This window comes from Pinus tabuliformis, chromosome 2_1 (assembly GCF_031772625.1).
Source record: "Pinus tabuliformis cultivar Carrire ecotype Pingquan chromosome 2_1, CPIR1, whole genome shotgun sequence".
NCBI classification, from domain to species: domain Eukaryota; kingdom Viridiplantae; phylum Streptophyta; class Pinopsida; order Pinales; family Pinaceae; genus Pinus; species Pinus tabuliformis.
In genome coordinates this window covers 829,589,816-829,605,242 of record NC_142299.1, presented here as the reverse complement: position 1 = coordinate 829,605,242, position 15,427 = coordinate 829,589,816, and the positions used below count along the sequence as shown (strand labels likewise).

General features: G+C 38.2%; 1 protein-coding gene and 3 pseudogenes across 1 annotated transcript; all 4 read right to left on the bottom strand.

Annotated features, from left to right (window-relative positions):
- Window positions 1–705: 705 nt before the first annotated feature.
- LOC149203218 (uncharacterized) lies at window positions 706–2,997 on the bottom strand (annotated as a pseudogene).
- Window positions 2,998–6,368: 3,371 nt separating this feature from the next.
- On the bottom strand, window positions 6,369–6,827 carry LOC149203217 (uncharacterized). The gene has a single exon (XM_089401801.1). The coding sequence runs from the start codon at window positions 6,825–6,827 to the stop codon at window positions 6,369–6,371; it is 459 nt and encodes a 152-aa protein (XP_089257927.1).
- A 222-nt stretch (window positions 6,828–7,049) lies between these two features.
- On the bottom strand, window positions 7,050–8,659 carry LOC149203216 (uncharacterized; annotated as a pseudogene).
- Window positions 8,660–12,031: 3,372 nt separating this feature from the next.
- On the bottom strand, window positions 12,032–14,322 carry LOC149203215 (uncharacterized; annotated as a pseudogene).
- Window positions 14,323–15,427: the final 1,105 nt, after the last annotated feature.

Sequence of the window (15,427 nt, the reverse complement as noted above, 5' to 3'; positions counted from 1 at the left end):
CCAAAACAGTACTCTGTTTTATAAAATATCCAACCCCCATTACATTGTTGTTTCAGCTATATATAGAATCCTTATTCTAACTAATTCGAGCTTCCTCCTCTAGCATGATGGGAGTCGATAACTACCTCTACTGACACCTATCAGCTATTGAACTAACTAATAAATACAACTAAAGTGCTGAATGGAGTTTTTTAAAAAGTTCTAAATTAACTATGACTCTAACTCCATGTTCCATGCATAATGGCCTCTCCTTGTTCTTTGACACCTGGTCCTCTTTCGATTTGGCTGTAATGGATGTTCAACGCTCCATGTTTGATCTTTAATGACACATCCTTTCCAATACCCTGAAATATAGGAAACCGCCTCTGTTTGTCGGTCCTTGGTTTGCCTAGAAATATTCGAATCCAAAGAAGCATGCCTTTATCCTTTAATTACCCAAAATAGATCAGACTGTCACATCCTTGATGTGCTGTCCACCGCTTCATGTACCTGTGTGATGACAAAAACCTTTCAAAAGATTTGCCGCTTTGTTGACCATAATTGATCAACTGAATTGTAACATGCAGCTACAGCAGTTTCGTAGCGCGCTACGAAACTGCTGTGTAATTTCAAAAGCACAGTCTTCCTTTCATAGCTAAATGATCGCCACTGTTCATGGCTTAAGACTGCTCTTCTCTAATTACAAAATTTGGATGTTTGACCTCATTATAGCTGGCATTTCCATAATGCAAAAACAGCAACCATCTTATTCAAGGTTACTCTGTCCAAATCACTAATAATCTCTTCACATTTGATAATGTGATGCATAAAGTTATCAGCGTATAGCTTTGAAGACTTTGATTCAACAATATGAACGATATCCTCATCAATATAAAAGTCAACATCTGCATTTGATATAATTCCTCCATCATGATCAATTGCATGAGTTTTATGCTTGTATGTCATAACTTCTGATAAGAACAGCTTCAACTGATGCCTATATGCATCCTGGTTATTTTTTACAAGAGCTTCATCATAGTTTGGTACTGAAGGAGTAATAAATCTATGACAGGCATATGAAAAAAAATTCGTCATACATAGCCTCATCACTTCTCTGCATTCTTGCCATCTTCTCTCCATACTTCTCTTTCAGCTGATTGTTCACATTTTTCTCAACAAGCCTCATTTGTGGACAGATAGAGAGGCATATAGCCAATAGAGCATACATCTGTTCATTTTTCTTCAGAATTTGGTCAAACTGTGGAGACTTTTGATGGAACTGTTTGGTCCTTATTATATACAACAGAACTTGATTGAAGGCCTGTATTGCCTCAACATACCTTCTCAACACAAGGTTGGCAAATCCATAATAATAAATAGTTGTGATACGGCTTCCAATCACTGAATTGTAGACACCTGTCTGGTTAACATCTATAGGTGCCAAGCACTTGAGTCCACTGTAATAATCCCCAAGAAGGCAATGTACACGAAGTAGGCCAATAATACTAAAGTATCCCAGAACCTTCAGAACATTGCTTCCTCCATTGTAGTCATATCCATCAGTTGCAACCAGATCCCTATAAATCTGAAGTACAAACTTTGAGTTTAGATCCTTCCACTAACTTGTATCATGAATATTGTATGCATTTATTTCAAGCCAGGGATCATGCAATCCTAGGTCGTGAGGTACAGCACCTCGTACCTTTCTAATTCCCCAATTACCTTCAGCTAGAAATTTAACTTTTTTCTTATCTTCAATTAATACAGCTTTTGCAAACTCACGTTGTATATTAAGTTCAATCTTTGGAAAGAGATCAAGTAGTGCAAAAGATGCATAGAAATGTACATCATATGTACACCACATCATATACTCCACACCTTCCGAATACAGAAAGCGACCAACATTTTCTTCATCAGCTAGTAAAGCATAGTAATAGTCATTGGAGGACCCAGAGTTCATTTCTGTTCTTTGTCCACAATTTTCAAAATTCTGATCTTGTACAGCATTAAAATCTGTATCAGCAGCACCATTGTAACCATTCAACCTCTGAACTTCTGCAACATGATTAGTCTGATCATTTTCCACTGAAACTGTTACTCTCACTTCTGCTTTATTTTCCTTTTTCCTAGACCTTTTCTGAGAACATGACATCTTGTCTTTGTCTTCTTCAACTGGGAGTCCACCATCTGTCCAAATTGTTCCTCCTGCAACTAGGTAGTACAGTTCATTGAACAATGTAAACCTGTACCATTCAGGAAGCCTTTCATTGTTAGGATAGGACGTTGCCCATTCTCAATTTCTGTCTCCCACCTCTGATAGTCCATCAGAGCATCATGTACCAAATTTGTAGCTGAATCCACAGAGGTACCATAGAATTTTGTATACCTCCTAAAATAAGTACTTCCTTTCACAATTTTCACTTTAGGAGAGGCCCACGCTAAAGCGAAAACTACTGAGCACGTTCCATGAGACTCCACTACTGCAGGGGATGAGACTACAGCACAGACTCCTTCTCAAGGTAGGGAAGCAATACTGCAATCCTCATTCCAATTTTCTTCATCAAAATGCCCTTGCTCTCTCATAGTGACCCACATATCCTTTGCAGATGTATAACTTCTATTTAACAGTCCAAAGCAAGGTAAATCAGTCACATCTACATTGTCAGTTTGGCGAGAGGCAATTGCAAAAGTAACTGGTGGATAACCTTCTGTGGTCTTGTGATGTAGAAGCATGCCACGCACTCCATCATCGCTCATGAAAGGCTTGTTGACATGGCCTCCAGAAAAATGTGATGTTCCACCAATCATGTTCGCCCATGTAAAAAGTAAGCTCACATTTGCCCTTTCTTTACCCATATTTACGAGAGTATATACAAAAGAGCATGTAGGTAAGCTACTGTTCCCCATCATTGTTGTGTTTAACCAATAGTAAAAATCACCATGACGATCATGAAAGTGAACTTTGAAGTCACTGCTTAACTCTGTAAGACCCCTTTCTCCTGGCAAAGCAAATACCATGATTCCTTTCCAAGGAATTGCGTGAGGGCTTCTGCTGTGTTTGCAAAACAATATACTTGCAATTATGTACAGCCAATGAATGCAGGAAAGCGTAACTCACAGAGGACACCGAATCTCCAAAGAAGAGCTTTGAGGAATGATAAACCTCGAACTAGGTAATAACCTGATCCACTGGCTAAGCGACCAAATGGGGATTTCTTACCATCCACAGGCTGTGCAATCTCTGGAGCTGAGGGTTGTGAAAATTTGAAGCTTTTTGCCCATGTTGAAAAATCAGATGGCGAAATATATCTTCTTTTGAAACTTGCAATCTGAGCTTACGATGACACCTAATGACCTAATGATAAGGATAAGCGGTCGAATTGACAGGCAAAGGGTATAAGCTAATCACTGATAATGGATTTTGATGGATATGACAGCTGTGTAAGATTGGCTATGGATTAGGACAAATCCCCAATTTCGTAGCGCAGCGAGTACAAAATATGAATTATGCGCTACGAAATCACTTAAAACATGTTGCGCTGCGAAACTGATAAAAAGGATTTACGTGCTGCGAAACCACTTTAAAATGATTACAGGCGCTACGATATCACCTAGACAATTTCAGCTTTGAAACGAGTTTGGACATATGATATCCATGTGAGATGTGAGACCAATGATAGACTAAGACAGAGAATTGACCCCTTTATACATACCAACAATACTCTTAACAAGACTCCTATTCAAACTATTTAGACTCTAAAACCATATGAAAAGACTAGACCCAAAATTGACACCAACCCTTTGACAAACAATCGAACTGATGTGAAAAATTTAAAAAAATTTCTTGGGTGATAACAGTGGCTCCACTTGGGATAGTGTTCCCCTGTGGTACACTAAGAACTTGCAGGTCCAGTGCTTTATTTTTTTTATTACAAACGGAAATCTGCTTGACAAACATCCCTTTCCAGCGTCTTGGGCCTTCACCTCGGGCTTAACTTGATGATCATTGTGGGAGAAAGAAATCTACATCTACTAAAAATGCTCAGTCAACCTTGAGCTTATTTGCATTGTCCTACCTACCTACCCTATCAATTTCAAACTCCTTTTAGCTCAATCAATGTGAAATTTCCAATGTAGCCAATCATTTGTCTTATCTGATATTTGATTTCTTTGACTGCATCGGAGTTTAGAGCCACTATGATATTGCGATGACCACTGCCACTGAAATTGCCTCTGATCTCCATAGAAAAACTGAAACACTGGAGAGTAAAACTCTTCCATATATTTCGCTATAGGATCCCAGAATACATAATCAGCTTGATGATTCTTGTAACTTTCTGGTTGTGCAAACTGATTTTCAACAACAGTGTACACTTCCTCAATCGTGAAAGAGAAAGGAAGTAACACTCTCTCCTTTTGTTCTGCCATAGAAAACTTCTGAAAATAATGATCATGATTATGAAGACTATATGCCTGAATTTGACCTTGTAAACCTTCAATGTCTTTCTCAATGTCCTTAGCAACTTCATCCAAAAATTTTATCTTATCCTCAGCCTTACACTCAAATGCTTTTAGATAAGAAGACAAGGACAAAGAAAAACTTTCATTTGTATCTCCATTACTATGATCATTATTCCATTGTTTGAAACCTTGAACTAAAGGAGAACTAGCCACCACCTCTGATCTATCTATCCATTCGTCCAAAAACATAAACCAAAAGTCTTCAAATGACTTGATGGATTTGGCAGGAAAGCTTTCAATCCACCGTTTACATTTCCCTTGAAATGAATCATAGAACAACATAATGCAAACATCCTCATGCTTAACTCTAAGAAGCTCTGTAAAATCACAAAAATCTGATATATGCTTCAAAGTTAAACTCAGATCTTCTCCATTGAATTTTGGACCATTCCTTAGAAAATATGCATCCTTGGGAAAATGATTTGGGAAACCATGAATTCCTGAAAAATTTATGCATGCATACCTTGAAATAAGAATGGTAGCATCTGGGTCCTTCATAACTCCAGTGGAATCACCATGAATGTATGAATTTTGAATTCTTCAACAATGGAGTCGCCAAGGTAGATTGCAGCCTCGAAAACCTTCTGAGCTCCTGCTACCTTCAGAAGTTCAGCTTCATAATTTCGGGAATGATTAATCTTCAGGCTCCCGGCAGACGCACCAAAATGTTATCTCAAAATCAAGCCCTGGAAGGCTGCAGACCAGGAAGATTTCAAGTGATTGTTTCAAACCAATATTTTGACTAAGGCTTAGCCTCCTTAGCCTGAGAGGGCTCTCTCAAAGGGTTATTGATTTTGACTATTAATAAGATGGCTAACTCTTGTGGAATAACATTAAAAAATATGAAGGCTGGACAAACATTAAACTAATTTCTATTGGGCCTATGGAGTCAATCATACTTCAGTAAATAATGAGACTGCCTTTTCATAGAAGTCAGGGCATTTAGCATTTAGATGTTCGGAACACAAATCATACAAAACCACAGTTCATACATGCATACAGGAAGTCAGAGCATGATCAATGAATTCTGAGTGATTACACATATATGCAACTGTAAAAGACATTAAGGAAGGAATAAAACACACATTCTAAACATGGAAATCCCTCATGAATCTTGAGAAGAAAAACAGTCAACTGATATTACTGAATTCTGTCTTTACATAAGCCAAAACAGTACTCTGTTTTAAAATATCCAACCCCCATTACATTGTTGTTTCAGCTATATATAGAATCCTTATTCTAACTAATTCGAGCTTCCTCCTCCAGCATGAGGGGAGTCGATAACTACCTCTACTGACACCTATCAGCTATTGAACTAACTAATAAATACAACTAAAGTGCTGACTGGAGTTTTTTAAAAAGTTCTAAATTAACTATGACTCTAACTCCATGTTCCATGCATAATGGCCTCTCCTTGTTCTTTGACACCTGGTCCTCTTTCGATTTGGCTGTAATGGATGTTAAACGCTCCATGTTTGATCTTTAATGACACATCCTTTCCAATACCCTGAAATATAGGAAACCGCCTCTGTTTGTCGGTCCTTGGTTTGCCTCAAAATATTCGAATCCAAAGAAGCATGCCTTTATCCTTTAATTACCCAAAATAGATCAGACTGCCACGTCCTTGATGCGCTGTCCACCGCTTCATGTACCTGTGTGATGACAAAAACCTTTCAAAAGATTTGCCGCTTTGTTGACCATAATTGATCAACTGAATTGTAACATGCAGCTACAGCAATTTCGTAGCGCGCTACGAAACTGCTGTGTAATTTCAAAAGCACAGTCTTCCTTTCGTAGCTAAATGATCGCCACTGTTCATGGCTTAAGACTGCTCTTATCTAATTACAAAATTTGGATGTTTGACCTCATTACAGCTGGCATTTCCATAATGCAAAAACAGCAACCATCTTATTCAAGCTTACTCTGTCCAAATCACTAATAATCACTTCACACTTGATAATGTGATGCATAAAGTTATCAGCGTATAGCTTTGAAGACTTTGATTCAACAATATGAACGATATCCTCATCAATATAAAAGTCAACATCTGCATTTGATATAATTCCTCCATCATGATCAATTGCATGAGTTTTATGCTTGTATGTCATAACTTCTGATAAGAACAGCTTCAACTGATGCCTATATGCATCCTGGTTATTTTTTACAAGAGCTTCATCATAGTTTGGTACTGAAGGAGTAATAAATCTATGACAGGCATATGAAAAAAATTCGTCATACACATCCTCATCACTTCTCTGCATTCTTGCCATCTTCTCTCCATACTTCTCTTTTAGCTGATTGTTCACATTTTTCTCAACAAGCCTCATTTGTGGACAGATAGAGAGGCATATAGCCAATAGAGCATACATCTGTTCATTTTTCTTCAGAATTTGGTCAAACTGTGGAGACTTTTGATGGAACTGTTTGGTCTTTATTATATACAACAGAACTTGATTGAAGGCCCGTATTGCCTCAACATACCTTCTCAACACAAGGTTGGCAAATCCATAATAATAAATAGTTGTGATACGGCTTCCAATCACTGAATTTTAGACACCTGTCTGGTTAACATCTATAGGTGCCAAGCACTTGAGTCCACTATAATAACCCCCAAGAAGGCAATGTACACGAAGTAGACCAATAATACTAAAGTATCCCAGAACCTTCAGAACCTTGCTTCCTCCATTGTAGTCATATCCATCAGTTGCAACCAGATCCCTATAAATCCGAAGTACAAACTTTGAGTTCAGATCCTTCCACTAACTTGTATCATGAATATTGTATGCATTTATTTCAAGCCAGGGATCATGCAATCCTAGGTCGTGAGGTACAACACCTCGTACCTTTCTAATTCCCCAATTACCTTCAGCTAGAAATTTAACTTTTTTCTTATCTTCAATTAATACAGCTTTTGCAAACTCACGTTGTATATTAAGTTCAATCTTTGGAAAGAGATCAAGTAGTGCAAAAGATGCATAGAAATGTACATCATATGTACACCACATCATATACTCCACACCTTCCAAATACAGAAAGCGACCAACATTTTCTTCATCAGCTAGTAAAGCATAGTCATAGTCATTGGAGGACCCAGAGTTCATTTCTGTTCTTTGTCCACAATTTTCAAAATTCTGATCTTGTACAGCATTAAAATCTGTATCAGCAGCACCATTGTAACCATTCAACCTCTGAACTTCTGCAACATGATTAGTGTGATCATTTTCCACTGAAACTGTTACTCTCACTTCTGCTTTATTTTCCTTTTTCCTAGACCTTTTCTGAGAACATGACATCTTGTCTTTGTCTTCTTCAACTGGGAGTCCACCATCTGTCCAAATTGTTCCTCCTGCAACCAGGTAGTACAGTTCATTGAACAATGTAAACCTGTACCATTCAGGAAGCCTTTCATTGTTAGGATAGGACGTTGCCAATTCTCAATTTCTGTCTCCCACCTCTGATAGTCCATCAGAGCATCATGTACCAAATTTGTAGCTGCATCCACAGAGGTACCATAGAATTTTGTATACCTCCTGAAATAAGTACTTCCTTTCACAATTTTCACTTTAGGAGGGGCCCACGCTAAAGCGAAAACTACTGAGCACGTTCCATGAGACTCCACTACTGCAGGGGATGAGACTACAGCACAGACTCCTTCTCAAGGTAGGGAAGCAATACTGCAATCCTCATTCCAATTTTCTTCATCAAAATGCCCTTGCTCTCTCATAGTGACCCACATATCCTTAGCAGATGTATAACTTCTGTTTGACAGTCCAAAGCAAGGTAAAACAGTCACATCTACATTGTCAGTTTGGCGAGAGGCAATTGCAAAAGTAACTGGTGGATAACCTTCTGCGGTCTTGTGATGTAGAAGCATGCCACGCACTCCATCATCGCTCATGAAAGGCTTGTTGACATGGCCTCCAGAAAAATGTGATGTTCCACCAATCATGTTCGCCCATGTAAAAAGTAAGCTCACATTTGCCCTTTCTTTACCCGTATTTACGAGAGTATATACAAAAGAGCATGTAGGTAAACTACTGTTCTCCATCATTGTTGTGTTTAACCAACAGTAAAAATCACCATGACGATCATGAAAGTGAACTTTGAAGTCACTGCTTAACTCTGTAAGACCCCTTTCTCCTGGCAAAGCAAATACCATGATTCCTTTCCAAGGAATTGCGTGAGGGCTTCTGCTGTGTTTGTAGAACAATATACTTGCAATTATGTACAGCCAATGAATGCAGGAAAGCGTAACTCGCAGAGGACACCGAATCTCCAAAGAAGAGCTTTGAGGAATGATAAACCTCGAACTTGGTAATAACCTGATCCACTGGCTAAGCGACCAAATGGGGATTTCTTACCATCCACAGGCTGTGCAATCTCTGGAGCTGAGGGTTGTGAAAATTTGAAGCTTTTTGCCCATGTTGAAAAATCAGATGGTGAAATATATCTTCTTTTGAAACTTGCAATCTGAGCTTACGATGACACCTAATGACCTAATGATAAGGATAAGCGGTCGAATTGACAGGCAAAGGGTATAAGCTGATCACTGATAATGGATTTTGATGGACATGACAGCTGTGTAAGATTGGCTATGGATTAGGACAAATCCCCAATTTCGTAGCGCAGCGAGTACAAAATATGAATTATGCGCTACGAAATCACTTAAAACATGTTGCGCTGCGAAACTGATAAAAAGGATTTACGTGCTGCGAAACCACTTTAAAATGATTACAGGCGCTACGATATCACCTAGACAATTTCAGCTTTGAAACGAGTTTGGACATATGATATCCATGTGAGATGTGAGACCAATGATAGACTAAGACAGAGAATTGACCCCTTTATACATACCAACAATACTCTTAACAAGACTCCTATTCAAACTATTTAGACTCTAAAACCATATGAAAAGACTAGACCCAAAATTGACACCAACCCTTTGACAAACAATCGAACTGATGTGAAAAATTTAAAATTTTTTCTTGGGTGATAACAGTGGCTCCACTTGGGATAGTGTTCCCCTGTGGTACACTAAGAACTTGCAGGTCCAGTGCTTTATTTTTTTTATTACAAACGGAAATCTGCTTGACAAACATCCCTTTCCAGCGTCTTGGGCCTTCACCTCGGGCTTAACTTGATGATCACTGTGGGAGAAAGAAATCTACATCTACTAAAAATGCTCAGTCAACCTTGAGCTTATTTGCATTGTCCTACCTACCTACCCTATCAATTTCAAACTCCTTTCAGCTCAATCAATGTGAAATTTCCAATGTAGCCAATCATTTGTCTTATCTGATATTTGATTTCTTTGACTGCATCGGAGTTCAGAGCCACTATGATATTGCGATGACCACTGCCACTGAAATTGCCTCTGATCTCCATAGAAAAACTGAAACACTGGAGAGTAAAACTCTTCCATATATTTGGCTATAGGATCCCAGAATACATAATCAGCTTGATGATTCTTGTAACTTTCTGGTTGTGCAAACTGATTTTCAACAACAGTGTACACTTCCTCAATCGTGAAAGAGAAAGGAAGTAACACTCTCTCCTTGTGTTCTGCCATAGAAAACTTCTGAAAATAATGATCATGATTATGAAGACTATATGCCTGAATTTGACCTTGTAAACCTTCAATGTCTTTCTCAATGTCCTTAGCAACTTCATCCAAAATTTTATCTTATCCTCAGCCTTACACTCAAATGCTTTTAGATAAGAAGACAAGGAAGAAGAAAAACTTTCATTTGTATCTCCATTACTATGATCATTATTCCATTGTTTGAAACCTTGAACTGAAGGAGAACTAGCCACCACCTCTGATCTATCTATCCATTCGTCCAAAAACATAAACCAAAAGTCTTCAAATGACTTGATGGATTTGGCAGGAAAGCTTTCAATCCACCGTTTACATTTCCCTTGAAATGAATCATAGAACAACATAATGCAAACATCCTCATGCTTAACTCTAAGATGTTCTGTAAAATCACAAAAATCTGATATATGCTTCAAAGTTAAACTCAAATCTTCTCCATTGAATTTTGGACCATTCCTTAGAAAATATGCATCCTTGGGAAAATGATTTGGGAAACCATGAATTCTTGAAAAATTTATGCATGCATACCTTGAAATAAGAATGGTAGCATCTGGGTCCTTCATAACTCCAGTGGAATCACCATGAATGTATGAATTTTGAATTCTTCAACAATGGAGTCGCCAAGGTAGATTGCAGCCTCGAAAACCTTCTGAGCTCCTGCTACCTTCAGAAGTTCAGCTTCATAATTTCGGGAATGATTAATCTTCAGTCTCCCGGCAGATGCACCAAAATGTTATCTCAAAATCAAGCCCTGGAAGGCTGCAGACCAGGAAGATTTCAAGTAACTGTTTCAAACCAATCTTTTGACTAAGGCTTAGCCTCCTTAGCCTGAGAGGTCTCTCTCAAATGGTTATTGATTTTGACTATTAATAAGATGGCTAACTCTTGTGGAATAACATTAAAAAATATGAAGGCTGGACAAACATTAAACTAATTTCCATTGGGCCTATGGAGTCAATCATACTTCAGTAAATAATGAGACTGCCTTTTCATAGAAGTTAGGGCATTTAGCATTTAGATGTTCAGAACACAAATCATACAAAACCACAGTTCATACATGCATATAGGAAGTCAGAGCATGATCAATGAATTCTGAGTGATTACACATATATGCAACTGTAAAAGACATTAAGGAAGGAATAAAACACACATTCTAAACATGGAAATCCCTCATGAATCCTGAGAAGAAAAACAGTCAACTGATATTACTGAATTCTGTCTTTACATAAGCCAAAACAGTACTCTGTTTTATAAAATATCCAACCCCCATTACATTGTTGTTTCAGCTATATATAGAATCCTTATTCTAACTAATTTGAGCTTCCTCCTCCAGCATGAGGGGAGTCGATAACTACCTCTACTGACACCTATCAGCTATTGAACTAACTAATAAATACAACTAAAGTGCTGACTGGAGTTTTTTAAAAAGTTCTAAATTAACTATGACTCTAACTCCATGTTCCATGCATAATGGCCTCTCCTTGTTCTTTGACACCTGGTCCTCCTTCGATTTGGCTATAATGGATGTTCAACGCTCCATGTTTGATCTTTAATGACACATCCTTTCCAATACCCTGAAATATAGGAAACCGCCTCTGTTTGTCGGTCCCTGGTTTGCCTCAAAATATTCGAATCCAAAGAAGCATGCCTTTATCCTTTAATTACCCAAAATAGATCAGACTGCCATGTCCTTGATGTGCTGTCCACCGCTTCATGTACCTGTGTGATGACAAAAACCTTTCAAAATATTTGCCGCTTTGTTGACCATAATTGATCAACTGAATTGTAACATGCAGCTACAGCAGTTTCGTAGCGCGCTATGAAACTGCTGTGTAATTTCAAAAGCACAGTCTTCCTTTCGTAGCTAAATGATCGCCACTGTTCATGGCTTAAGACTGCTCTTCTCTAATTACAAAATTTGGATGTTTGACCTCATTACAACTGGCATTTCCATAATGCAAAAACAACAACCATCTTATTCAAGCTTACTCTGTCCAAATCACTAATAATCTCTTCACACTTGATAATGTGATGCATAAAGTTATCAGCGTATAGCTTTGAAGACTTTGATTCAACAATATGAACGATATCCTCATCAATATAAAAGTCAACATCTGCATTTGATATAATTCCTCCATCATGATCAATTGCATGAGTTTTATGCTTGTATGTCATAACTTCTGATAAGAACAGCTTCAACTGATGCCTATATGCATCCTGGTTATTTTTTACAAGAGCTTCATCATAGTTTGGTACTGAAGGAGTAATAAATCTATGACAGGCATATGAAAAAAAATTCGTCATACATAGCCTCATCACTTCTCTGCATTCTTGCCATCTTCTCTCCATACTTCTCTTTCAGCTGATTGTTCACATTTTTCTCAACAAGCCTCATTTGTGGACAGATAGAGAGGCATATAGCCAATAGAGCATACATCTGTTCATTTTTCTTCAGAATTTGGTCAAACTGTGGAGACTTTTGATGGAACTGTTTGGTCTTTATTATATACAACAGAACTTGATTGAAGGCCCGTATTGCCTCAACATACCTTCTCAACACAAGGTTGGCAAATCCATAATAATAAATAGTTGTGATACGGCTTCCAATCACTGAATTGTAGACACCTGTCTGGTTAACATCTATAGGTGCCAAGCACTTGAGTCCACTATAATAATCCCCAAGAAGGCAATGTACACGAAGTAGACCAATAATACTAAAGTATCCCAGAACCTTCAAAACATTGCTTCCTCCATTGTAGTCATATCCATCAGTTGCAACCAGATCCCTATAAATCTGAAGTACAAACTTTGAGTTCAGATCCTTCCACTGACTTGTATCATGAATATTGTATGCATTTATTTCAAGCCAGGGATCATGCAATCCTAGGTCGTGAGGTACATCACCTCGTACCTTTCTAATTCCCCAATTACCTTCAGCTAGAAATTTAACTTTTTTCTTATCTTCAATTAATACAGCTTTTGCAAACTCACGTTGTATATTAAGTTCAATCTTTGGAAAGAGATCAAGTAGTGCAAAAGATGCATAGAAATGTACATCATATGTACACCACATCATATACTCCACACCTTCCAAATACAGAAAGCGACCAACATTTTCTTCATCAGCTAGTAAAGCATAGTCATAGTCATTGGAGGACCCAGAGTTCATTTCTGTTCTTTGTCCACAATTTTCAAAATTCTGATCTTGTACAGCATTAAAATCTGTATCAACAGCACCATTGTAACCATTCAACCTTTGAACTTCTGCAACATGATTAGTGTGATCATTTTCCACTGAAACTGTTACTCTCACTTCTGCTTTATTTTCCTTTTTCCTAGAACTTTTCTGAGAACATGACATCTTGTCTTTGTCTTCTTCAACTGGGAGTCCACCATCTGTCCAAATTGTTCCTCCTGCAACCAGGTAGTAAAGTTCATTGAACAATGTAAACCTGTACCATTCAGGAAGCCTTTCATTGTTAGGATAGGACGTTGCCAATTCTCAATTTTTGTCTCCCACCTCTGATAGTCCATCAGAGCATCATGTACCAAATTTGTAGCTGCATCCATAGAGGTACCATAGAATTTTGTATACCTCCTGAAATAAGTACTTCCTTTCACAATTTTCACTTTAGGAGAGGCCCACGCTAAAGCGAAAACTACTGAGCACGTTCCATGAGACTCCACTACTGCAGGGGATGAGACTACAACACAGACTCCTTCTCAAGGTAGGGAAGCAATATTGCAATCCTCATTCCAATTTTCTTCATCAAAATGCCCTTGCTCTCTCATAGTGACCCACATATCCTTAGCAGATGTATAACTTCTGTTTGACAGTCCAAAGCAAGGTAAAACAGTCACATCTACATTGTCAGTTTGGCGGAGGCAATTGCAAAAGTAACTGGTGGATAACCTTCTGCGGTCTTGTGATGTAGAAGCATGCCACGCACTCCATCATCGCTCATGAAAGGCTTGTTGACATGGCCTCCAGAAAAATGTGATGTTCCACCAATCATGTTCGCCCATGTAAAAAGTAAGCTCACATTTGCCCTTTCTTTATCCGTATTTACGAGAGTATATACAAAAGAGCATGTAGGTAAGCTACTATTCTCCATCATTGTTGTGTTTAACCAACAGTAAAAATCACCATGACGATCATGAAAGTGAACTTTGAAGTCACTGCTTAACTCTGTAAGACCCCTTTCTCCTGGCAAAGCAAATACCATGATTCCTTTCCAAGGAATTGCGTGAGGGCTTCTGTTGTGTTTGTAGAACAATATACTTGCAATTATGTACAACCAATGAATGCAGGAAAGCGTAACTCGCAGAGGACACCGAATCTCCAAAGAAGAGCTTTGAGGAATGATAAACCTCGAACTTGGTAATAACCTGATCCACTGGCTAAGCAACCAAATGGGGATTTCTTACCATCCACAGGCTGTGCAATCTCTGGAGCTGAGGGTTGTGAAAATTTGAAGCTTTTTGCCCATGTTGAAAAATCAGATGGTGAAATATATCTTCTTTTGAAACTTGCAATCTGAGCTTACGATGACACCTAATGACCTAATGATAAGGATAAGCGGTCGAATTGACAGGCAAAGGGTATAAGCTGATCACTGATAATGGATTTTGATGGATATGACAGCTGTGTAAGATTGGCTATGGATTAGGACATATCCCCAATTTCGTAGCGCAACGAGTACAAAATATGAATTATGCGCTACGAAATCACTTAAAACATGTTGCGTTGCGAAACTGATAAAAAGGATTTATGTGCTGCGAAACCACTTTAAAATGATTACAGGCGCTACGATATCACCTAGACAATTTTAGCTTTGAAACGAGTTTGGACATATGATATCCATGTGAGATGTGAGACCAATGATAGACTAAGACAGAGAATTGACCCCTTTATACATACCAACAATACTCTTAATAGGACTCCTATTCAAACTATTTAGACTCTAAAACCATATGAAAAGACTAGACCCAAAATTGACACCAACCCTTTGACAAACAATCGAACTGATGTGAAAAATTTAAAAATTTTTCTTGGGTGATAACAGTGGCTCCACTTGGGATAGTGTTTCCCTGTGGTACACTAAGAACTTGCAGGTCCAGTGCTTTATTTTTTTTATTACAAACGGAAATTTGCTTGACAAACATCCCTTTCCAGCGTCTTGGGCCTTCACCTCGGGCTTAACTTGATGATCACTATGGGAGAAAGAAATCTACATCTACTAAAAATGCTCAGTTACCCTTGAGCTTATTTGCATTGTCCTACCTACCTACCCTATCAATTTCAAACTCCTTTCAGCTCAATCAATGTGA

Bases quoted from the DNA above. Each gene is read 5' to 3' on its own strand.
- LOC149203217 (XM_089401801.1), bottom strand. From the start codon at position 6,827: ATGAGGCTTGTTGAGAAAAATGTGAACAATCAGCTAAAAGAGAAGTAT.